Source organism: Diachasmimorpha longicaudata, chromosome 10 (assembly GCF_034640455.1).
Source record: "Diachasmimorpha longicaudata isolate KC_UGA_2023 chromosome 10, iyDiaLong2, whole genome shotgun sequence".
Taxonomy (NCBI): Eukaryota; Metazoa; Arthropoda; class Insecta; order Hymenoptera; family Braconidae; genus Diachasmimorpha; species Diachasmimorpha longicaudata.
In genome coordinates, this window is record NC_087234.1 from 1413613 (window position 1) to 1438096 (window position 24484).

At 38.3% G+C, this 24484-nt stretch overlaps 4 protein-coding genes across 13 annotated transcripts in view; 2 read left to right on the top strand and 2 right to left on the bottom strand.

Annotated features, from left to right (window-relative positions):
• Positions 1–610: 610 nt before the first annotated feature.
• On the bottom strand, positions 611–16631 carry Psn (Presenilin). Of its 6 annotated transcripts, XM_064129143.1 has the most exons (8): positions 16545–16569; positions 16344–16442; positions 9474–9555; positions 4803–4929; positions 3451–4132; positions 1921–2202; positions 1572–1801; positions 611–1068 (listed from the first exon to the last, which is right to left on the bottom strand). In XM_064129143.1, the coding sequence occupies exons 1-8, from the start codon at positions 16552–16554 to the stop codon at positions 913–915; spliced, it is 1668 nt and encodes a 555-aa protein (XP_063985213.1). In that variant the 5' UTR covers positions 16555–16569; the 3' UTR covers positions 611–912. The 6 variants fall into 6 exon arrangements, with proteins under 6 accessions (XP_063985213.1, XP_063985212.1, XP_063985210.1 ...); XM_064129142.1 differs by having other exon boundaries at positions 1572–1798; positions 16344–16631; XM_064129140.1 differs by having other exon boundaries at positions 16344–16602.
• Positions 7527–9452, top strand: LOC135166666 (odorant receptor 22c-like). 3 transcript variants are annotated; one of them, XM_064129155.1, is made up of 4 exons: positions 7527–7835; positions 7892–8317; positions 8405–8594; positions 8998–9452. In XM_064129155.1, the coding sequence occupies exons 1-4, from the start codon at positions 7683–7685 to the stop codon at positions 9342–9344; spliced, it is 1116 nt and encodes a 371-aa protein (XP_063985225.1). In that variant the 5' UTR covers positions 7527–7682; the 3' UTR covers positions 9345–9452. The 3 variants fall into 3 exon arrangements, with proteins under 3 accessions (XP_063985225.1, XP_063985226.1, XP_063985224.1); XM_064129156.1 differs by having other exon boundaries at positions 7536–7835; positions 7892–8594; positions 8998–9166; positions 9244–9286; XM_064129154.1 differs by having other exon boundaries at positions 7536–7835; positions 7892–8594; positions 8998–9444.
• On the top strand, positions 14504–16203 carry LOC135166667 (trypsin-like). 2 transcript variants are annotated; one of them, XM_064129157.1, is made up of 4 exons: positions 14504–14663; positions 14797–15164; positions 15253–15477; positions 15649–16203. In XM_064129157.1, exons 1-4 carry the CDS (start codon positions 14570–14572, stop codon positions 15817–15819), a joined length of 858 nt encoding a protein of 285 aa, XP_063985227.1. In that variant the 5' UTR covers positions 14504–14569; the 3' UTR covers positions 15820–16203. The 2 variants fall into 2 exon arrangements, with proteins under 2 accessions (XP_063985227.1, XP_063985228.1); XM_064129158.1 differs by lacking the exon at positions 14504–14663 and adding an exon at positions 14712–14733.
• Positions 16632–18796: 2165 nt separating the features above from the next.
• Positions 18797–24484, bottom strand: part of LOC135166647 (homeobox protein Hox-A1) — a 28868-nt gene continuing 23180 nt past the window's right edge. For both annotated transcript variants that reach the window (XM_064129117.1, XM_064129119.1), the window contains one exon: positions 18797–22359. In XM_064129117.1, coding sequence (XP_063985187.1) covers positions 21881–22359 — 479 coding nt within the window. In that variant the 3' untranslated portion in view covers positions 18797–21880. The remainder of the gene's footprint in view (positions 22360–24484) is intronic.

The window sequence follows — 24484 nt, forward strand, 5'->3', positions numbered from 1 at the left end:
GAATGAAAAATTCTATTTAACTAAGAAATTGTGAATATCATCACATATTTTAATAGTGAAGTTGTGAAGACCAAACGGATTCCCAGATTTCCGTATATATTTTAGACAGTAGTGGATTTATTCAAACACAGAATAGAATTTTTTGTAATTAATCAACATCTCTACAAGAGTCATGGTTTCTTTATCTTCTTCATAAAATCCACTTATTGTCGAAATATTCATTAAAAAAAATTCTAAAAAAATTATTTAGTGGCCATTGATAATTTATGTCAACGTCACAAGTATTCGAACTATTTCAGTTGTAGACAATTAATTTATCCACGAATTTGTTCATAAAACCTATTTGTCTCCAAAATATTGAAGGTATAATCCGTGTTATTCACTATTTCGCTATATAATTAATCCCATGGCTGTGCAATACGGACTTAAAACTACCCCCTGGTGTCTAGTGGTTCTTAATCATCTTAATGAGTAATGAATAGTTAAGACTACGAATGAAATGAGTTATTCGACATACATTACCTCATGTTCCGTGAACAATTTTTTCTACAGGAAAGATATTAATAAAATAGATCTGTTCTGTATATAAGAGCGAAAATATATCACGCTATTATCATAAAATTCCCATTTATTAATTATCAATTATTATATCAATACATTGAATTCAAAGTTATGATTAATGAATTGATTATATCATTAATGATGCGTTCCAATTATTTTACAATCGATAAAAAGAATAATCTCGCACTATTCTCTCTAATTGGCTTTGTACAAGTGACTGATTATTGAATTTAATTCATTAATGAGCCAATAACTGAATTAAGTGGCGTGAAGTAATATGATGAAATCAGTAATTAAATGCCGTTCAAAATGAAATACCAACAAGTCTTTTGATTTTAACAAAACTTAAGATTAAATAAATACTTGCTCACTAGCCAAACTATCGGCAAATGGAGCTACAATTACTCGAGTTGCAAAGTAGAATATCAAACCGAAGGTGATGGATATTGGTAAGGCAGGTAGTGCTTTCTTGAATATCGCAAGGAGAAGTAGTGTCAAACACAATCCCTGCAACAGAAAATTTAAGAATATACATCTCTGTTATCATCCGTCTTATCAAAAAATTCGGCAGCTCTCTTTGTAATTGACAAAAGCAAGGATATGACAGTCAGCATGTCACTGATTGTTGTTTCATTTTTTCATTTGTTAATCCGCGATAGCCCGTTAATGAATACTCTGGACCATTACAAATCTTTTCAATTAAAAAATATATGGACTGCACTGCGAAATAATTTTTGACTCTTTTTTTTGCGTTATCTTGAAGAGAACTGGAAGCTTGAAAATTTTCACGTGCGAGATATTTCATATGGAAAGAAAGTTTACTAAAAAATTGTGTGTTCGTTCTAAGAACGAGGAGAAAAGTATGATAATGAGAAAATGATTTTTCATATCCAGTTGAATTGAATCTATTCGTTTTAGAGTTTTAAATTAAACTGCAATTTTGTGCAGTTACCTGGAATTCGAATATTTGAATTGAAAACGGTAATTAACTGTTGAATATTAATACTTACAATCAAAATAGCCACAAAACAAGCCAGAGTTGTATTCCAATCTCCATAACTTGAGGCTTTTCCGACAAGAACACTGTAAAAGATAAAATCTCCAAGTCCAAGTTTAACTCCTCGTTCTTCTTCAGGAAGTGATCCTTGAGACTGATTATGGGTTACGGGTTGTTGGGTAGTTCTTCTGGGTGTGTCAACGGTATCAGTGACCAGTTGGGCCCTTCTGGTTCCTCTTTCTTCTGCAAAATCGCTCGATAATTATGGTCTTTTGTAAAAAAAAGTTTAACAGAAGAAATTCTGCACCAGGTAATTAAGTAGAATTAAACCCTAACTCTCAATGGTTCTTCTTTTAACTCACCATGATTTTCAACCCATTCAGTGGTAAATCCACTCTCTTCCCTCTCCCCTGCGATATTTTGATTTTGCAGTTGTGCACGTGCTGGTGAGGCCATACCATCTCCCTCAACAGTATCTCCGCTTGCCATCGTTGCAGCTCCAACATATCCAGTATAAGCAACGGTAAAACTGTATAAAATAGTTGAAGAGTAAATAAGAGCGGGGAATATCGGTTCGTTTCGCTCTTGAGCGGTTTCCACCAAAATCCGAAGGGGTCCCTTGGGTGTTAATACAGCAATTAAGTCTGCAATAATAAAAATTATTAAATTAGGATGCCATGAAACCTCGATAGGAATTTTTGTTTTGGGTGTGATTTTTTTCCAACTTTAGATTTCAAGTTTTTAGTTTTTTTACATTCGAATGGAAACTTTACAATCCACCAAATGTAGGTGGGAGTGTTTATGTTGTACCAAGATCTTACGATTCAAAGAATTATTCACCAGTAAAGTAATGGAATTTCTCAATTATAGATCTTACTGAGTTTTGTTTCGCTCAGATATTCATAAAACCACGATAAAGCTTCCGTTCACGAACAATTAGCGCTGCAGTACTGAAAATCAATCTTTTTATGGAATAAAAATATAGAAAAATGGAGTTATGATGTTGGTTTGTGATGTGGAGAAGAAGAATTCATTTGAGTTGCATCTGATGGCGCAGCACTGATTTTAAGATACTAAATTCAAGAGGAATCAACCATTTCTCCTTGAATAACTAAGAGGGCCTTTTTAAATAATTGTTTATCATCCCCCCTTCTCATAATTTCAAATGCATTATTAGAATGTAATGCTGACTTGTATGAAGGATTCAGCTTTTTGAAATCAGAGCTGTTGTTCTCCTTGTATGAATCTATTTATACTTTTACAATTGCATTAGGAGTAGCTTATAATTATTGATTGGAATTTAAGGTTAATTTAGGTAGAGATAGACATATGTGAAGATTTCCATCCCTTCGTAATTAAAATGACGCCCCCAAGAGCGTAAATGATTCTGAGAAAAAATCCATCTTTAATATAGGAAATGTCTTCATATAAATTAGAATTGAATTCCCATTAGCAATTAAAAGGTCCTTCTAAGTTAATGCAAACAGTGACACCTAAATCATATAATAAAAACATCATCTCTAAATGTAAAAAGAGCATTACTATCATTACATGATGATCATGTGACTATCTGGAATGAATCGGAATTTCTTACCCATTAAAATGTTGATTTTTGACATTTCTATTGGTCCATTATTCCATACAACACGTCAATATTTTATAACGAAGACGGATAATACCATAATTCCGTTTTTCTGATACTGTCAAACAGCATTAATAATAACAATAATAATGATTTGTGATATTTTAAATCTATAACAATATTGACTTGCAGTTCTACAGCACTGGTAATTAACTTTTCATTGGTTTCTTGACAGCAATAAGTCAAGACTATTGCTGTCATATAAAACCGATTACTTTGAAATACACATATGCGTAATATGAAAACTTACCCCAAAAACTGATAACAGCTAGTACCACCCAGGCAGTCCACTCAGGTAAATATTTAATGAATACAAGAGCCATCAGTGCTGCTATGAATATCAGATAAGCTTGTTGAAGAGCCAGTGGTCCCTGCCAGTGAATACAGATCATCCCGACCGCTCCGAAATTCCATAAAATAATAACTAGGGTAATCAAGTCCATTGGAATATTGTAAGCCTTGAGTATCTCCTCGCAGTACAAAGTTGTGAATATAAACAGCAGCATAAGAGAACTTATTATCAGCCATCCATGAATAACTTTGTAAAATCTGTATTTATACAGAATAATGAGGACAACTGTCATGCAAACGATGACACAGAGAAGAATCAGAGAATTGGCAAGAGCTTGCCAAACTTTTGTGCTTGTATCATCGGTGTCATCGTGAAAGGGCGTGTACACGAGGTAGACATCTTTCTTCGTATAAAACGTAATTGAGCTGATGGTTGCAACCACCACCAACATGCACAGCGACACCGGTACAAAAAGTTTTATTACGTGGGCAGCTCCATACTTCAGTTCCTCTTCTTCATCTTCTTGTTGGTAGTCTTCTGGATCAACTCCTGAAGACTGGGGATTACCGGGAGCCCTGGAGGCCGAGAAAAAGGCAGAGGAGCCGGGATTTTCAATGCGAACCTCTGGTAGGGTGTCAACCTGGGGAAATTATCAAGTTTACATGTATTATAGTTGAATAGGATCATTAAGTCTAATATTGTTATCTAGATAGTTTTTTGTTTGAATATCTATCTGCAAACCCGTGTAATTATGAATTGTTTTTTGTAAGTACTAGATTCCCAAAGATTATGGTCATATAATTGAAAAAATTAAGAATATTAGGAACATTTTCAAAGAGCCCTCCTCAAGAATATTGAGAAATAAGTGAATCGAGAGAAATTAAAAATGAATTATTACAGCAACAAATGGTGGCTGTCTGTCAATAATATGGGGGAGGGAGGATGAAACGTCAAGTCTTCCAATACACAACATGTAGATCATTAATCAAGAAAAGGCTCTTTGAAAAAATTTGAATAATTGTCCCAAATTTTTTAAGTATATTTTCATAATGAGAGAATAAATACTTGCGAATAAATACTTTTACCGGCCCGTGTTCTGAACCGTTTCTCCTATTCACAGATCACAGGGGTACTTTGTAATCGCAACTGTAAATAAACTAGGGCCCGAGAAAAATTTATACGAAACGTGTGTATTTTTCGTGCAAAAATTCATTTATCGAAAAACATCGACACACAATCGTTTACTCATTCACTACCGAATTTACAACGTTTGCACTGTTGTTAATATGAAAGAAGGATTTTCACGGTACCTCCTCACTCCCGGATGTTCTCGATTTTCGTTTCTTTCTCTCAGTCACCAGACCTGTGCTATCAGTCCTGCTCTCTGCTACGTGGGCGTCCATCAGACTGGTATACTCGTCGGCAGAATCCAATTCGCTATCATCCATTCAAATGATACCACCTTAATTACAATAGTAAAGAATAGTTCAGTAGAAAAATGATGGAAATGATCATCTAATTGCACTCAGCAAAGGACTCTAGGGGGTTACTGCCGATGCCTTATGACAATTGTCTTCATGACAATTATAAAAACGAATCGACGTGGACGGCACCAGGATCGTCCAAGGGTCTACATAAACACACAATATTTTTTGCGTAAGAAATAACACAGGATTCTGTCATTACACAACGAATTTTCTTTGATCTTTGAGACTAGCCTTTAGCCTGCTGAGAAGATTCGTAGAGTACAGACGTTTCTTCCTCGAGCCATTTGAAAAACCAGAAGAAATAAAATTTAATCTACTACATTAATATTTATTTATAGATCCCATTTCCAACAAAAACTATTGCCACCACTGTAATCCCAATACAAACTTCAGGATTTGAAAATCAGTGTGAATGTAAGTCCTGGTGTCAGTATGAGCTAATGAGCCAATCAGCTAATGACCTCATCAACAAATTTTGATCACAAGCAGGGTTTCTTGACGTTTGTCACTAAGCTCAGTCCTCTTGGAGATTATTCAACACTTAACAGTGTAAGAAACGCTAGGTTTACATTTTTCCTGAATTAGCCCGGAATTTTTATACCACAATGGTTTATAAATGCAATTCATGCTATGTTATCCCTGAATGAAGACCAGTGATGTGTCACTCCAAAGATTCACGATCATCACAAGCATCATAAGGGATTTAAGTATGAGCCTCGCAATTTTTAATCGTATTTACCTCGATATCGCTTTCAGTAGATATCCACAGCAATCTTAAGGAAGTTACGGAACATTATGGTGAATTTCACAAGTATTTATTCATGAAAAACTCAGCAAATTATGTATCGTTTGGAGAGTTGACGTTTACTCCTTTCTTTAAGGTTATCTACTATACTTGGTTGAAAGAGTTAAATTCATGACCTATCCATGGAGGATAGACTAAAGTAGAGGCGGTAGAGGTCCAGGTCCCGGGGGTCTGGCGACCCACGCCAATGCTAGTAACAATTCCAGCCGTAGAAGGCGCAACCCTCAATTCTAGGGGGTTAAGGGGGGCATCCCCTAACTTAGCCTATCCAGTTCAACTGTACAAATGATCAACTGTACAGAGAATTTTCAAACGGTGAGAGCACTACTGTGCAGGGATTCAACTGTCGAGAGAAAAAACTATCAATGTCTACCTTGTCGACGCGGTTTCACCCACCCTGCCCCGCCTGTACAGATGTGGCTATGCCTAGTTTTTTCTCTCGACAGTTGAATCCCTGCACAGTGGTGCTCTCACCGTCTGAAAAAACTGTGTACAGTTGACCATTTCTACAGTTGAACAAGTACGAACGTATCCCCACCTCCCGAATTTTGGCAACTTTTGCTGTAAATTCCCTAAGAGCCGAGGGCAAAGCACAAAGTACATAAATCGACTAGAGCCATTTTCAGATATTTAGAAATATCGTAAATCGTCTGGGGGAGCTCCGTTTGTACTTTTCCAAATGTACAAATGATGAACAGTAGAGAGAATTTTCAAATGTTGAGAGCACCGGTGTGCAGGGATCCAACTGTCGAGACAAAAATGTGGCTGTACATGTGGACCCAGCGCCACATGTACAGCTTACCTTTTTGTCTCGACAGTTGGACACCGCACACCGGTGCTCTCAACGTTTGAAAATTCTCCCTACTGTTCATCATTTGTACATTTGGAAAAGTACAAACGGAGCCCCCCCAACCGTCTGGGACACACGATGAAGTTGAACTGAGCAACATCACCGGCAATGCCAAAGAGGATAGACCAAAGTAGAGGCTCAGTTCTGGGGGTTTGACTGACGCCAGTTTCTCCACGTTACCGACACGATTTCACCCCCGAGGAGACGGGGCGCCACGAGTCCTACTGGGGTATCTGCATATCGGCCAAGCGGGGGGGCTCCGTTCGTACTTGTTCAACTGTACAAATGATCAACTGTACACAGAATTTTCAAACGGTGAGAGCACCGTTTGAAAATTCTAAAATTCTAAAAAGCTAGGCTGTACATGTGGCGCTGGGTCCACATGTACAGCCTAGCTTTTTCTCTCGACAGTTGAATCCCTTCACGGTGGTACTCTCACCGTCTGAAAATTTTGTCTACAGTTGATCATTTGTACAGTTGAACAAGTCCGAACGGAGCCCCCCCGCTTGGCCGATATGCAGATACCCCAGTAGGACTCGTGGCGCCCCGTCTCCTCGGGGGTGAAATCGTGTCGGTAACGTGGAGAAACTGGCGTCAGTCAAACCCCCAGAACTGAGCCTCTACTTTGGTCTATCCTCTTTGGGCAATGCTTATGAATTTTGTATTCGAAAGAAATGTATACCCAGCGGTAAACTAAATCATTCATTAGCATGATGTACCGAACTGCAGACCATCATAACTATTTGAAAAAATTGTCGATATGTATTCAGGAAAATTTCAGTATGAGTCGCGACAAGAGGAATAATGGCTCGCCACGAATTGTATTATCCATCCAGGGACTCGGAATACCTGATCACTTGCATAAGTATTTTATAGGTAATAGGATGATATTTATGGAAAACTTCAGCCTGAGTGCTGTACCGGTAAATAATAAATGCCATGAAGAGCGTGCGGTATTTTTCCTATGGCCGACTGTCTACTGTCATACAGAATACTTCATAGCATCTCATCATTGTTGTAAGAATGCGCTAGAGGTACAAGTCTCCCGATGCAACACAACATTAATTTACATTCACAATGGAATGTGGATGTGCACTATGCTCTCGACTTTCCGAAGTGGTGGTGTAAAACCCTAGGCATCTGGCCATGGCAACGCAACATTTTCTGTATCGTGCAAACTAGTGGTATTATTTTGACATCGGTAAGAAACCATATTACATTTAGGATAATATCAACATTAGTTCAAACTTGATACAGGTGATTACCACCATATTGTCATCAGTCCAGCTACTGACAAAGGGTAATTGCGGAGAGATGATAGATTTACTAGAAATCATGAGCGGCATCATAGTTTATGCAGAGACAGCTTTTAAAGTTCTTTCCCTTTGGCTCGGTCAACAACAAATGCGTTATATTATTTCATCGATAATTGATGATTGGTCAAATGCTACTGGAAAAGAATCCCGAGATATCATGTATCGGAATGCATACTGGGGACGTTTAGTTTTTATTTTACAAATTGCAGGAGCAGTTCTGGCTATGTTACTGACAGCGTGGATTGACCGTCCAACTATAATAAGGGAGATTTCACAAACCAATAGATCAAGAAATATGTTACTGGCACCTTCATGCTGGGTTCCAGCCACGATGCCTCTCAGTATTTATTTACTTTATTACTATTTGGTATTCTTTTCTATATTGTGGGCAGTATTGGCATACACAGGGTGTGATGCATTTATATTCAATACTGCTCTCCATATTTGTGGTCAGTTTGAAATACTCGAGGTCGATATTAAAAAAATTAATGATGGAGATGATCATTTAATGCAGAGATGTAAAATTAAAGAATACTCCAAGAGACATAATCAATTAATTGAACTGGGGCAACACATGGATGTCTTAATCAATATTATCATCCTGACGGAACTTCTGAGCAATAGTATTGCCATTTGTGCCACAGGTAAGGGCGTTCTCTAGCTTAGGAAATTATTCTCATGAAATTATTCTCATGACCATACCTCATTTCGTGCCTGTGGTCTTCTCAAGCCAAAGACCACAGGCACGAAAAAATTACATAGAGTACATTCCTGTAGGGAGATATCATGATGCAATATAAAGACAAAAAACATTTCAATTATTTAATATTTTCTTCTATCAAAGCAGATTGTAGAGTAAATAAATATTAATGTAAAGTTCCAAAACTTGAAGGTTAAAAAAATTTATGGCTTGATATCATTTTCAAAAGGATAGTACTAGAATTTCCGGCCAAGATATCCTCTGAAATTTTCTCATACATATGGGAGATTATAATCGAAACATATTTATTACTGGGATGCATTCTGACATTGATTTTGTCTATTTAGGGGGTTTACTGCTTGTTAGCATTCAAAGAGGTACTGTGGACCGTATAGTAATGAGCTACGCAGCAAGACTTTATGTCTGGTACATGGAACTTCTCATGTATTGCTATGTTGGTGAAAAATTATCGAGCCACGCTGACAAATTGCGGAGTGCTCTCTATGATTGTGCATGGTACAATATGTCAAAAGATATTGTTAAAGATATGATATTTATGATAATCCGTAATAATGTCTCCTGTCGCTTAACAGGAGGTCACTTCTTCGTCATGAATCATGAAAGTTTTGCAAAAATTACCAAAATTATGTTTTCCTTTTTGTCCGTTCTCAGATTCATGCTGCAATTAAATTGATGAGAATATTTCTTTTATTTTGTTATTCTCCGTTATTTTGAAATTTCTTCATTTTTTGAAACTGAATATAACGATGTGCAAATATTGAGCTTTAGTTATTGGTATTTCACTCAAAGAGCGTCTACTTACCAGTTGATGATCCGGGAGAAACATTCTATATAGCTCCCGCAGTGGTCCGGTCGTAGGGGGGGCTCCGTTTTTACTTGTTCAACTGTACAGAGAATTTTCAAATGGTGAGAGCACCACTGTGCAGGGATTCAACTGTCGAGACAAAAATGTGGCTGTACATGTGGCGCTGGGTCCCTTTCTGTCTCGACAGTTGAATCCCTGCACACCGGTGCTCTCAACGTTTGAAAATTCTCTGTACAGTTGATCATTTGTACAGTTGAACAAGTACAAACGGAGCCCCCCCCCGCCTCTTTGGCGTTACGATCAGCTATTTCATTGCCTGGGATTCCCACATGGGAGCGAATCCAGATGAGAGAGATGTGACCCCCAGGTACTTAGCCGACACGGGTCACTAATTGCAAAAACGACATTATATACTCGATTGTACATCGTTAGTACATGATTGTACTAGCAAAAGTTTTGTTTGTACATTCACCCATTAATTAATATTAATTAAATAAATCTTGCCATGATGCTGGCCGGAACGGAATCAAAAATTGCTTGATTAGAGTTCATAAGCAGTGAACTCGATAGAGAATCGTTTGTACATCACGAATTGCTTTCCCTTTCGTTTGTACATTCATTTTTTGATTAATTAAATGGAGATAAAAAATTTAGATCGACCCACCGATCAGCCGCTTGCGTCGATTCCTCTGTTATGAACAATAATGTGTAGTGACATGTATATATAGTGTACATATACATCATATATATTAACTTTTCATAAATTGATATTTTGATGAGAAGCATTAAATTAAACGGCATAATATTTGATAAACGATGGATTGTGCTGATTAGTCATTAGTGACATGTGTGGGTGTTATTGGAAATGACATTGGATTTTGACAGCTCAAAAGAGGTTATGGTGGCTGTTATATTGGAATAATCTTGAAACTAATACAGTAATTTTGATTTTTTTATAAATTTTATTTATTTGTTTATGCTTGATACAAAATATAATAAACGTTTCTCTCTGTCTCTCTCCGCCTCTCTCTGCCTCTCCCTGTCGCTCTCTGCCTCTCCCCGTCTCTCCATGTCTCTCTCTGCCTCTCTCACTCCCTCTCTGTCTCCCTGTTTCGCTCTCGCTCTCTCTCTGCCTCTCCCTGTCTCTCTTTGTCTCTCCCTGCTTCTCTCTGTCTCTCTCTGCCTCTCCCTGTCTCTCTCTGTGTCTCTCCGCCTCTCTCTCCTTCTCCTTGTCTCTCTCTGTCTCTCACTGTGTCTCTTTGTCTCTCCCTGTCTCTCTGTCTGTAGAGATGTGGTATCCATTGAGGGAGAGATTTGAGTAGAGTTCGAGGATTTCGTAGATTATGTGAGAGGAAGATTTTTGGTTTGAAAGATGGGATAGAGCTATCAGAACGCTGAGGGAGTCTGAGAGGATAACGGAGCGTTCGATTTTAAGGGTATCAATGGTTTGGAGGGAGGTTAGTAAGGATAGGGCTCCCGCTGTAAATATCGAGGCATAAGAAGTGATCTTGTGTTTGATGACGATGTCTTTGAAGGGGACAGCGACAGCAAAGCCCACATAGGAGCCCTCATGTGTTTTCGACCTATCAGTGTAAATTTGGGTGTGGAGGTCAAGGTTGTTTTTGGATAACTCATCAGACAGGGTGGCAGTTATGTTTATGGCATTCTTTAAAGAATGGCCAATGGAAGTGTTGATTAGAGGAGGGGAATTGATGAGAGAGAACGGAAATTGGTAAGGGGTAGCAAGGGAATGGGAGTGAACTAGGTGCATGTGCTGTAGGAGTTTGGTGTACGAGCGACAAATGGGGAAATCGGTTTTGATGCTATGGATGTTGGAGTTTTTCCTAGAAAGGATCGAGTGTAAGGAGGCGAGTTTGTCGAGAGCAGGGTGGAGTGATTGGGAGAAACATTTAGCCATGTACCTATTCGAAAGTTGGGAAATTCGTAGATTTAGAGGGGATTCAGCAGCTTCAGCAAAGATAACGTTCGTGGAGGTAGAATTTCTAAGACCAATAGCAAGACGGAGGGCTTTGTATTGAAGCTTGTTGAGTTTGTCGAAGTGAGAGAAGTTTGAGTAACGAAGAATGTGACTGCCATATTCTATGGAGCTCCGAATTAGACCTCTGTAGAAGGTGATGAGATTATTGGGGTGTGCTCCATACCCGGTTTTTCTGAGGGATTTTATGAGTGCAATAACTTTGGCACATTTACTGGTTAAGGCTGAGATGTGAGGGGAGAAGGAGAACCGGAAATAGGGTGACCCCAAGAAATCTGGTGGTTTCTTTGGCTTGAATGAGAGTGTCGTTGATAGAGATGTGATGGTCAGAAGGGATGAAGTATTTTTTTGAAAAGATGATTAGGTGAGATTTCAAGGTTTCTGTCAGATAGATGATTGGCTATGGAGTTGGTTGCTTCTTCTACAGATTCCAAACAAGAGGAGAGGTTGGAGTTGCGAGAAAAGATTACGAGGTCGTCGGCGAAGGCGATAGATTCAGCCTGGAACTGGTGGAGTTGGGGTAGGAAAGAGGTGTAAATGTTGAATAGGATGGGGCTAAGGATTAGTCCTTGGCCTGTGCCTTTGTCCATAGGATAGGGACCGTGGGACCTACCCTATGTATATCAATGCTATTATAGTGATGTAGTGTTACCCCTATATGTCACGAAGGTTGTGCAAGGTTGAATGATTATGAATTTATATTTTCGAAGAAAAAAATTAATAACCAGTGGTAGAAATTAAATTATTCATCTAAATGATATAAAGAACTGGACATCATCATGACTATTTCATCAGATGGTGGATATCCAAGACAATTTTAACATGAGTAGTGTTCAGATGAATAATCAATGTAAAAGGGTTAGCGCAGCACGGATGCATGCGCTCTATATTATTCATTGAAAGAATTTGAATAAGTAATAGTTTGCATGAGTAACACTTCAACCCGAGTGCTGTACAGGTAAATAATAAATGCCGTGAGGAGCACACGGTACTCCCTAGTCCCCACTGCCTATTGTCATAGAGAACACTTCGTAGTGTCTCATCATTGTTGTCCAAATACGCTAGAGGTACTAGTCTGCCGATGAAAGATAACATTGAATTGCATTTGCAATGGAATGTCGATGTGCACTATGCTCTTGATTTACCGAGGTGGTGGTGTAAAGCACTGGGCATCTGGCCATTGGAGCGCACCATTCTCTGTATCGTGCAAACCATTACTATTATTCTCATTGCGGTAAGGATCCATATCATATTTAGGATAAACGCTGTCAACATCATACCAAACTTGATGCAGATGACTACCGTGATATTATCGTCAATCCAACTACTGATTAAAGGCAACTGCGGAGAGGTAACTGATTTACTAGAAATCCTATCCAGTATCATAGTCTTTTCCGAGACAGCTTTTAAAATTATTTCCCTTTGGCTTATGTGGCTAACGTAATTCATGTGCTTATGCTTTCATAAATAGCAATGCACTTTGACATAAGTAATCGTTAGAAAAGCACCGACATTAATTCGATTCAGATCTCGTCTTTGCCGTCATAATTTCTCTGAAATGATTATGTGTGCATGCTGTATGGTGCATTGGCCATATTTAAATGAGACCAGTTTCCAGTTGTTCCTTGGCATAAGTCTTCTCTAACTCGGCAGTAGCTGATTTCAGTTGAATCTGCAATTGATCGCAGGTTCTGCACGTGTCAGTTTTCGGTTCCTTGAATGATAAGCCCAGCGCTTTGATCTCTTGTTCATATGACCATCTCGAAACGGCTTGATCAGGATATGCTTCCTTATACAGTTTAAACATCTGAGTCCGGGTCAAGTGAGAAGGTAGAAATTTCTTGGGGGTTCTGCTGCGAGAATAGTGCGACTCATAAGCCGGGAAACTCAGTATGTGATTCCTAACTACTGTCCCGGAATCCCCAACGAATTATTGTTGATTTGTTTAAATAAATTGTCAAGTGCTGGATTTGAACGAGGTCTGTTTCGAGCGGCTTGTTTTCAGAGGCAAGCACGCAACGAACTACGCCAAGGATCGCTTTAAGTTGATTTCAAATAATGCAGCAAGTCGTGTAAAAATAGTAAGATAAGTCAACTTATCCTTTCCCAGCAACTCAACCTCCGAGGATATGTCAACTTATCTTCATTTGCGCTGTCATAATGTCACTTATCCTCCTCATTTTTGTTCGATACTGGCACCAAAAATTAATTTTCAGCTAAATCCTTTTGTGAGGACCTCCGGAACAATGTTATGCTTCAATTTAAACAAAAAACCCATTTTCAAAAAAAATGCACTTATCCTAGTTTACCACTTCACGACAGAATTAGTCACGCACCGATTTCCTCGTCCTGGAGCGCGGAAGAGACAAAATAATCCCACGAGCAGTTGCGCATTCACAATAATATAATTTTCAGGTGAACGTGTTATGTTTTATTTCTATTCAATTGGAAACACAAAACAAAATTCATGAATATACTTGCCTGTGTTTTAGGTCAGCATGAAAAGTGATTTACATCACATGGTTCAGAAAATATTTCCTGATGAATGTGATTAATCGAGAAAAATGGATTTTTTATTATGGAAAAATTCTCTTTTTTAACGAAGCCAGGCGTCAAAAGTTATTTTTGATTATTTTATACCCCCTATCAATTTACTATCAGTCACAAAAATGGCCGAAAAACCATTGGAATTTATGCGTTCGATCTTTTAACCTTCAGAAAATATTATCTTCCCTTTTATGTGGAATCATAAAACCGCAATAATATGCAGTTCGAGGAATGTGGACTACCTTATCTGGCCAGGGCCATTGGAGGTATACTAAACCAGACTTCAAAAGTAGAAATATTTTAGTATTAATTTTACGTTACAAAAAAATGAAACTATTCCCCAATATTTTTCCGAATTTATTCTTAATGTGAACATTCTTCATTTAGAAACACGTGTGTTATCGCTGATGATGGTCAACTTTATTGTACTCCATTTTTTGATAAACTTCAAAAGATATTAAAACTTCCAAACTTTACAATATAATTCTCGCCTTATGGCACTGGCATCCAATGGTACATAAAAGTGGCTTTTAGTAATCCATTCGTCAGTATGTTGCCTATCACACCGACCAACATGTTTTTTGCAAAATTGAATACAATTTCTTTGATCTACATCTGTTTTATATTCTGCGATTCTGTTAAAGGTAAAGTTTGGAAACTGTTAGTCTCCTATTTTGCAATTAGGCTGCAATTTATTAGATTGCAGAATGAAAGGTATTGACATAAAACTGCAAAAAAACATAAGATAGATTTTCATGAACCGTTATCCCTCAAAAGATGTTGAGGCACGACGACAAGCAAGAATGATTAATGGGGAAGACGCCCTAATTGAAGAATTTCCATCAAATGTCTTCCTCCCTATCTTCTACCAGTTCAATGGAACCCGGAACGTGGAACTCTGTAGCGGATCGCTCATTACCCCAACTCATGTACTGACTGCTGCACACTGTACTGTCTCCTACGACACAACATTTATGAAATCCCCTTACTTCTGGCTCCCGCGCCAGATGTCTGTCATAGCAGGGGTTGCTAGTCTTCGTCAGCGTGGCAACGACTACACTGTTAAACGAATACATAGATTCGGCAGCTGGTACGTTCAGCAAAATTTAAATCCATGGTCACTTTTCGATATAGCCATTCTCGAGGTACGTAAACCCTTCTCAGCTTGGACATTGCCAATGAGCCAAGTTGTCAACTCAGGTTTGATGACTAAATACGCCCTTATTCTTCCAGTTAAACGAAGTTGTAGAGCTAGGTCCTACACAGCAAATTATTAAGTTACCGTGCGCTCCCCCCGAGTTCGGTGACGAAGGTATCCTGCTTGGAGCCGGACCCACATCTTCAAATCCCAGAACACTCGGAACGATGAAAAAAGCCACGTTTAAGGTCGTACCGTGCGACGGATGGATCCAAAATGGTCTAATTTGTATCCGGAATGAAACCGTTAATTCGACACAGGTAAGTACACACCTACAACATTTCTCTATTTCAATGTATTGATAATTGACTCCTGTGTTGTCCCAAGTTTTTTCAGATATTTGTTGCATAAGGACAAAAGAACGAAATTAATATAAAACCTCAGTACTTTATCGCAAAAAATCCTTATCTGATAAATCTGTTTTGAAATAGGGTGACAGCGGTTCCGCTTTCATAGTCAACAACAGACTTAGTGGAATAATGTCGGCATCACACAGATCACTGGAGCATTATATTCTAACGAATGTCTATAGCTATATCGATTGGATTGTGGATATTGCTGGCATCCCGGAGGAATCTGCAGACCCACCTGAGACGCCATAGAGGCAAGTGGGCTTGCAGGGATATCGAATCGGCAGTCGTACATAGAAATGATTTGCTATTGATCAGCCTCTTGACTAGCCCCTTCAGTGATCGCCAGGACGTAATCGACAATTATCAGCTCATTATTATTCAGTGTTAAATGATTTATTCAAATTTATGCTGAGTATCTTACTTTGTTCAAATATTTCTAATCAGAACGTGATGAATGAATAATTACGATATTTGCTCTACAAAATTTCATGATCTTTATTGAAGTAAAACATGCTCATTATAGAATCATTTCTTTGGTGGCGACTGCTTTCGGTTTTGGAAGTTCCTCCCTAAATCCATTAACACAATTAATCTACTGTCTGAGTTGAAAACAAAGGAGAGTGATCGGATTTGATAAACAACAAGTTAATGAATTCTGGACTTTTCATTTCAACCTAACCAATTTGATCCTCAGCCATGAATTCCCCCCAATAATGTAGGAGCTGCTGAGCGTTGTTTAATTTCTTTCCAAGCATAAAATAATAAATACGAACTTGAACTTGCGACGAACGATCTTAAGCTGATGCATACGTCCAGTACCAGTGGTCTTCCTCCTCTTGGCTTGGATGGATCAGTTGTCTCACAAAAATAATCTAAATTACAATGCATTCTCCTCTCAAAACCAATCAAACTGAATCTATTTGTCACTTCTCTGTACTAGTATTTAAGGATTTGTTTTTATTTGGGAAACTTACAGGAACGCATCTTCTTAGCTGGGTATCCACACTGTGCACATCGGGACTTTTGAATGTGATAAGACGATCTGCCACAACGCCTGCAAAGCGTGTGTGTCTTGTTGTGGCGCTTAAGGGGCGGGGAGGGGCTTCGTTCGTACTTGTTCAACTGTAGAAATGCTCAACTGTACACAGAATTGTCAGACGGTGAGAGCACCACTGCGCAGGGATTCAACTGTCGAGAGAAAAAAAGTATCAATCTCTACCTTGTCGACGCTGTTTAACCCACCCTGCGCCGCCTGTACAGATGTGGCCAAAGAGGATAGACCAAAGTAGAGGCTCAGTTCTGGGGGTTTGACTGACGCCAGTTTCTCCACGTTACCGACACGATTTCACCCCCGAGGAGACGGGGCGCCACGAGTCCTACTGGGGTATCTGCATATCGGCCAACTGGGGGGGGGCTCCGTTCGTACTTGTTCAACTGTACAAATGATCAACTGTACACAGAATTTTCAGACGGCGAGAGCATCACTGTGAAGGAATTCAACTGCCGAGAGAAAAAGCTAGGCTGTACATGTGGCGCTGGGTCCACATGTACAGCCTAGCTTTTTAGAATTTTAGAATTTTCAAACGGTACTCTCACCGTTTGAAAATTCTGTGTACAGTTGATCATTTGTACAGTTGAACGAGTACGAACGGAGCCCCCCCCGCTTGGCCGATATGCAGATACCCCAGTAGGACTCGTGGCGCCCCGTCTCCTCGGGGGTGAAATCGTGTCGGTAACGTGGAGAAACTGGCGTCAGTCAAACCCCCAGAACTGAGCCTCTACTTTGGTCTATCCTCTTTGGATGTGGCTATGCCTAGTTTTTTCTCTTGACAGTTGAATCCCTGCACAGTGGTGCTCTCACTGTTTGAAAATTCTCTGTACAGTTGATCATTTGTACAGTTGAACAAGTACGAACGGAGCCCGTCCTTCAAATGCGAAATTCTCCTGCAAATTTCCTCGAAGTTATCCAGTGTAGAAACATGAGGAACCTACTTGTACGATTGAGGGTAGCTTGATCTCTCAGGATTGATCGGTGGCGCCCCCAGTAATAAAACCAATCAACCAATTCCTGGAAAATTTGAAAGGGAAAATATTTTTTTCAATTTGGTTTAGGTGTATAACATCCCGGGTTTTCACATTTTCCTCGGGCCTTTGTCATCCAAAATCGAAAGCATAATTATCAATGCAATCGTGTTACAAGTTAGAGAGAAAATGCATTTAAATGTTATATTTTGGCAGAATAATCGATGATCAGAATGTTTCCCGTTTCCATTTTTGTCGGAAAATTTTCAGGAGCAAGATACCCAATTATTCACATATAATACCACAAGAGCTTCAAAATTATGGAATATTTCCCGATAGATTCGTTGCAAACAAATGAAGGAAAGGAGGGAAAGCAAAGGAAGGGAAGGAGTCAGGAAAAATCACTCGTGCTTCGCACTCGTGATTTTTTAGCCTGAAAAACTTGACGACTTCATTTGTATGCAGGGAACCTAGAGGGAAATATTCTATAATTTTGAAGCTCGAGTGGTATTCAGGGGATTATTTTTCCTATCCAAATTTCGGCCAAGAGAATTGTGCCATGACATGAAAAGAGGTTTATTTGGTTAAGTTGTCGTTTGTTTATCAAAATTATGAAAAAATTATCGCATATAATAGCACAAGAGCTCCGAAATTATCGGATATTTCCCGATAGGTTCGTTGCAAACAAATGAACGTGTCAAGTTTTCCAGTTTAAAAATCACGAGCGCGAAGCGCGAGTGATTTTTCTGGAAAACTTGACAAGCTTATTTGTTTGTAGGGAACCTTGAGGGAAATATCAGATAATTTCGAAGTTCGAGTGGTATTCGGGGGATTATTTTTTGCATCCAAATCTTGGCCGATAGAATTGCACCATGAGACATAATTTTCAACGAATTGCCATTTAATCTGTCAGATACAATTGAGGGTTACTTCATCATTTGTTTTTTTTTTTTATATAGGCAACATGCAAAATTTCCAGTGAAATTTCCAAGAATTTCCGCTGAAATACCGTGTTGGCTATACAAAATAACGTCGAATGGTGCAATCCTATTGGCCAAGATTTGGATGGGAAAAATAATCAACATTAAATGTGCACCAAAAAAAAATTTTTCATTCTCAAAAATGGGGAAAAATAGAATAAACCTATTTCCCTATTTTCACCAACGAAAAGGCTGAATGTGAATAAAAACCCACCACTTCATGTTTCTTAATATAATATTTATTTTCTCTACATATTTTCAATAAACTACAATCGATTACCACTTAATTTAGACTGATAGAGGCAAGATTCTTCCACTCCGAGTATGTGTTAGACTTTCGATCTTCCTTAACTTCATGAGTAGCATCGAATCAATCGTCAAGTGTTGAATATCGGAAGAATTGTTCTAACAATTCCTGAAAGCTATCGACCTCAAATCTATTAATGTTAACTCTCGGAGATAAATCAATGTTTGCATCCAAATCCGTTCGAGTTTTCACTCCCTTAATTGCTATCCTTAAATACTCATCATTCCAAGTTATGAAATATTACACTTGAAAACACATTTCGAGGTAAACATGTTTGTGTAACAATTCTTTTTTTCCTTGAGTCGTACTAGGCAGATTATGCAACCCATCTCTTTCAAAATTCGCGATTAAATTATTTACATCCAAGTTGATTTATAATAATATTGAGTATTTTTTAAATAAACTTTTCACTATCGGCATTACTTCGTTATTTCGTATCATCAATTGATTATTAAATTAATGATCGTAGATATATATATATAGTCAAGGGCTATCACAATAGAAATGAGTACTACTCGCAAAACATTATATTTCAAATGAGGGATTCTTGGTCAAATCGGTTGTCTGTATATATTATATTATATAACATATATGATATATTATATATAATATATATATAATATACATATATTATTGATGACATTTGAAAATTCATAATTATTTTTAATTTATTTTTGGAAAACATGGAAAATACATCCAATGATAGATCATAACGATGAAGCCAGATGGAATGTCTTCGGGTCTACTTGCATAGATATACGTGTCGACAGGGACGGGATCAAGGGGCTCTATGAGTTAGCTCGTACGGCACAGATACTCGATACCAGCGACTAGACGGCTGCCTGAGGGCAGGGTGTAAAATGGCCGAGAGGCTGATTGCACCTCCGGACAGGACCGTCTAAATATGATAAGTGATAAGTGATAGATCATAAAAACCCATAATCTTCATCCAGAAGATTTTTCTCACCTACCGATTCGACAAAGAATCCCTTACATTAACCTCGCAACTCCTCTATTTAAAAATAATATTGTAGGATAAAATGATCGATAATTTGATTACAATTTACACGAAGTACACAAGAACAAAATCATCATCTTTGCGAGATACTCGATGGTAACTTTTGGTGTTTGAAAATATATTTAATACACGGTTACAGAGAAAAGAATAGAAAATCTATGACCCGAGGTATTTATTCGGTTGAGCTTATCCATCTCTTCAACAGTTGATCGATGATAAATTTTAAATAAATATAAAAATCTCTCAGTAGTCTATCTACACCATCAACAAAGAAATAAGCGCACTAGGCGGCCAGACAAATAAGTTGTAGAGATTTTTCATTTTATTTTTATGTTACGAATAAACTTTTTTTTTTCCATTTTTTTTTTCTCAATGTGAAACACGAAAGAGTCCACGAAACGAGACACGCCAAGTGAAAGCCGCGAGTTTTTTAAATTATGGTTGCGTGATGACGGGGCGCACAAGGTAAAAATGGTATGAGTGCAGCGGGTGGTATGAGCTCCGTCTAAATCCCATGGCCGAGAAACAAGAATTCAACTTTAGTCAATGAGAGGGTACTTAATCCCTCATTCTCCGCGTGATTTGTTATATTTATTTCTTTATATTACAAAATTGTTAATGGTCGTTGACAAAGGAGAGCAATAATCTCGTGAAAATTACTATGCAGTACAATATATCGCGAATATTCATTCTCATCACGAATCTCGTTTTCATTTTTAAAATTGAGTGATATATTTTTCGTACGAGTTCCGAGGGCGGCCGCCTGTTTGCTGTGTCGTTTTCAATGTTCCTTGCCATGTTTCGATTATATTCATCATTTTCGATTAATCGATTTCAGATGTCAGATTTTTTTGGAATCACACTAGCGCCACCGCGGCCACGCTCTTGATGCCTGCTTTGCCTTTGCTTTTTCACTAATCGATTATCCATTGGGATTCTGGAATAATCGATTATCTCCATGAAATCCGCCATGTTCGGTTAGTAACCTAGCTGTATTGCATTTTATATAGGACCAGCGCCATTTCGGCCGCAGCGTTGATATCTGTTTTCATTTGACTTTATCACTAATCGATTATTGAATGATCGATGATGACTGTGGAATAATCAATTATGCCTATGAATTAGCCATTTTCGAAGTATGAGCAATTTTTCCTTTTTTGTGAGCGGCCATTTTGGGATTAGGTCCGCCATTTTCGATTAATCGATTTCAGATGTTGTATATATTCTACATACTAGGGCCGCTGCAGCCGCGGCGTTGATGCTGGTTTTCCCTTTCCTTTTTTACTAATCGATTATTGATTGTAAAATGATCGATTATGACTATGACATAATCAATTATCTCCATGAAATCCGCCAGTTTCGATTAGTGACCCGCGTCACTTTTTGTATAGGCAAATAAGTGCCATGGACGGCCACTTAGTCGCTGTGTCGCTTTCAATACGCCCGCCATATTTCGATTATGTCCACCATTTTCGATTAATCGATTTCAGATGTCATGTATTTTTTACATGAGGATTACGATTTATTTCGATCCAAAGACTTGGAAAATTCAATTTTCAATTCTGTACTCATATTCTGTTCGATCTCTGCTCAATTAATCGACTGAGAATCGACTAACAATCGAATAGCGATTGGCCATTGACTGACGATCGATTAAAGCTCTACGAGAGCGGATCAGGGCAGCGTGATATTATCATTTTGTTAATGAGAATCGTCTGATATTCCCGGGGAAAATATAGTTTACAAATCACATTTGTTTTGGAAAAATCATATCTCGAATTTTCCACTCGACATCTCGCCTTCTATTTATTAATATGTAATTTCGTTTTAGCGACTTTAATTGTGATACGTGCATAGTAATTTTCACTGAGAATATATTTTCATTCATCGTTAAACAATCACGAAAGACTCTTTGGAATAAAAAACATGAAAAAAAATACAGAGCAGTCTTGAACAAAAAATATAAAAAACAATGGGAACCCATCAATCCTTCGAGGAGTTCATGGACTCCCGGCTATTTTCATTAGGAAAATTAGGAAGGAAGGATACTCCAACATCGAGATTTGATCCTGTTGGTGAGTTACTACTGCTCCGTGCACCGCAAATACCGGATGGTACTGAACTATCACTTGGTATCAATCCCTCCTTCATCCGTTTTTTCTGTTTCATTCTACGATTTTGGAACCATATCTTCACCTGGGTTTCATTGAGCTGTAAGGTGGACGCTATTTCAATTCGTCTCGCCCTAGTCAGGTACTTATTGAAGTGAAACTCTTTTTCCAATTCCGTCAGTTGTTTATTTGTAAAATTTGTTCGGCCTGTGTTGTTGAAACCACCTGACATTCCGGGTAAATTACCGACGGTCAGGCAATTTACGGTGCCGGCTGGTGATGAGTAGTTTGATGGTACTGATGTCAGTTGGACACTATTGTAATCTCCGTTGTTCGATGGGGCTTTTGGTGCTGTAACAGAAAAATATTTGGAGTGAATAATTGGGTATTTTTGCGGTGAAGCACTTTTTTGAACATTTTCCCACCCTTTCTGCCATCTTTTTAGCTCATTGGGAAATCACCAATGGCCCAGGCTTCACCCAAGCTATTCCCAAGACTAGGTAAGCTTGGATCAGGCTTGGCATCCAAGCCCGGATCAATAGTGGATGAGCATTGAAATGTAACGTGGGGCGAGGCCTGGGGTTCCACGTCTAAATATCCAGTCGAAAATACCCAAACAAAAATCTCCAATGAAAAATGTCCAAAACAATAATATCCAAAACACAAATATCCAAATGCTATCAAATCCAATACAAAAGTTAGACAAATTTATTTTGAACTCCAATCCACCTTCTTGGATCTACAAACAGATCCAATGTTCGCGGATATATTTGCTATTGGGTTTTTTACAATCGGATATTTTCGAATTGGATATTTTTAACTGGATATTTTGGACTGGATATTTTCGACCGGATATTTAGACTTGCTCCCAGGTCTGGTAACGAGGGCTGGCCCAAGCTAACTTATTAAGGCTGGTCCAGGCCTTCGAACCAGCGCCGTTCCAGGCTCATATATTAAAAAATCCCTAGGCTTTATTCAAACAGTTTATCAGCCACTCAGCAGTTTACTCAGCCAGACTATGGTGATTAGCACGAGCCCTATTAATCCATGATGTACTTCGCACTTGCGAAGGGCTTTCCTACAGACCAGGCTTTTCCACAGTTGTTATAAAATTATTCAAAGTATTCTCGCTCCTCTATTCTCTTTTCTTCTGAATTTTCATCACTTTTTCCTTAGATGATATATTTTTTAGATACACGCCAACTTTACTTCCCACATCTACTATTGGTTGTGGGATATATAAATAAGTACTCAGCGCAATGGAATAACTTGAAATCTTTTATTCTTTAAAATGGCACGGAGAAGATACGTCTGTACGCTATGGATCTCTCCAAGAGACTAAAGAACTAGTCACTAAGGCCAAAACCAAATTCGTCACCTAATGAAAGAACCCTCTGTTCTTTCTTACTCAGAAAATATTGTTTATGTTTATACAGACTCTCGGGCGACGCTCTGTCGCCGTCCACGTCGATTCGTTTTTGTAACCGTCATTTAATATAAAGAATTAAACGTAATAATCCAATATCTACTAAAGTAAACAGACTACAAGTTTCATACTAAAATTTCAAAAGTAATTTAGTATCAGAGTATTCGATAAAAAAAGGTTACACGTGGCTATAAATATTCCGTAAAAATTACGGAACCCGCAGTTCGCTCATCGACTACAGAATTGACGGAGAAATTTTACACGATGGTATCAAAATTTTTCACAGTCAATTCCGCGAAAACTTACGGAACTTTCAGGAAAAATTCCTTGGCAGTTCCGTAAGAATTCCGGACAATCGGATTTCGCTCCAGAATTATGGAAAATTACTTTTTTCATCCTAATTTCAACAAATCAAATGGTGGCATTTCACATCACGTAGTACAAGTAAAACGGTTTTACTTCGGATATTTTTCGGATATTTCCCTGTTTGTTGCTAAGCAATGAAAATATCCGATAAACAATTTGTACGCGTTTCAAACCCCAAAACTGTCATTAGGAACAATCAAGTTCAAAGACTTTACCTCGACATGAGCAGATTTGGAGGAGAATCCTTGGAGATTATTGATCAAAAAATTAGAAATAATGTTCCTAATAACACAGTGAAGACAAAAGCCACAATTTGGAAACAATTCTCGGCGTTTTGTGCAGACAGAAAATATACGCTGCTTTTTGTTACAACAATTGCTATACAATAAAATGTAAATATTTGTAAATACTTGGCTGAAGGCCCTCGGGCGATGGCCAGCTGCAAGTTCTTGCAAGAACTTGCAATGAATTCCGTTAATAATAATGAAATAATATACGCTGGAGAAGCCACGACTACGAGTGAACAACCATACTATATGACGTGAAATGCCACACATTTAATTGTTTGAAATTGGAATGAAAAAAATAATCCAGCCAAATACCCCTCGACCTTCAAAATTAATCGGATATTTTCCTCCAGTTTCCCTGCGTAGCACCGATCGGGATAAGTTTCGCCGAAAAACG

Bases quoted from the DNA above. Each gene is read 5' to 3' on its own strand.
- LOC135166666 (XM_064129154.1), top strand. From the start codon at position 7,683: ATGCAACACAACATTAATTTACATTCACAATGGAATGTGGATGTGCAC. The intron at 7,836-7,891 runs GTAAGAAACCAT...AACTTGATACAG, and splicing joins GTGGTATTATTTTGACATCG to GTGATTACCACCATATTGTC. The intron at 8,595-8,997 runs GTAAGGGCGTTC...TTGTCTATTTAG, and splicing joins TATTGCCATTTGTGCCACAG to GGGGTTTACTGCTTGTTAGC.
- LOC135166667 (XM_064129157.1), top strand. From the start codon at position 14,570: ATGTTGCCTATCACACCGACCAACATGTTTTTTGCAAAATTGAATACA. The intron at 14,664-14,796 runs GTAAAGTTTGGA...ATCCCTCAAAAG, and splicing joins ATTCTGCGATTCTGTTAAAG to ATGTTGAGGCACGACGACAA. The intron at 15,165-15,252 runs GTACGTAAACCC...TTATTCTTCCAG, and splicing joins TCGATATAGCCATTCTCGAG to TTAAACGAAGTTGTAGAGCT.
- Psn (XM_064129140.1), bottom strand. From the start codon at position 16,458: ATGCATTGTAATTTAGATTATTTTTGTGAGACAACTGATCCATCCAAG. The intron at 9,556-16,343 runs GTTCGTATTTAT...TTCTCTGTACAG, and splicing joins ATCGTTCGTCGCAAGTTCAA to TTGAACAAGTAAAAACGGAG. The intron at 4,930-9,473 runs GTAAGTAGACGC...AATGGATGATAG, and splicing joins TTCTCCCGGATCATCAACTG to CGAATTGGATTCTGCCGACG.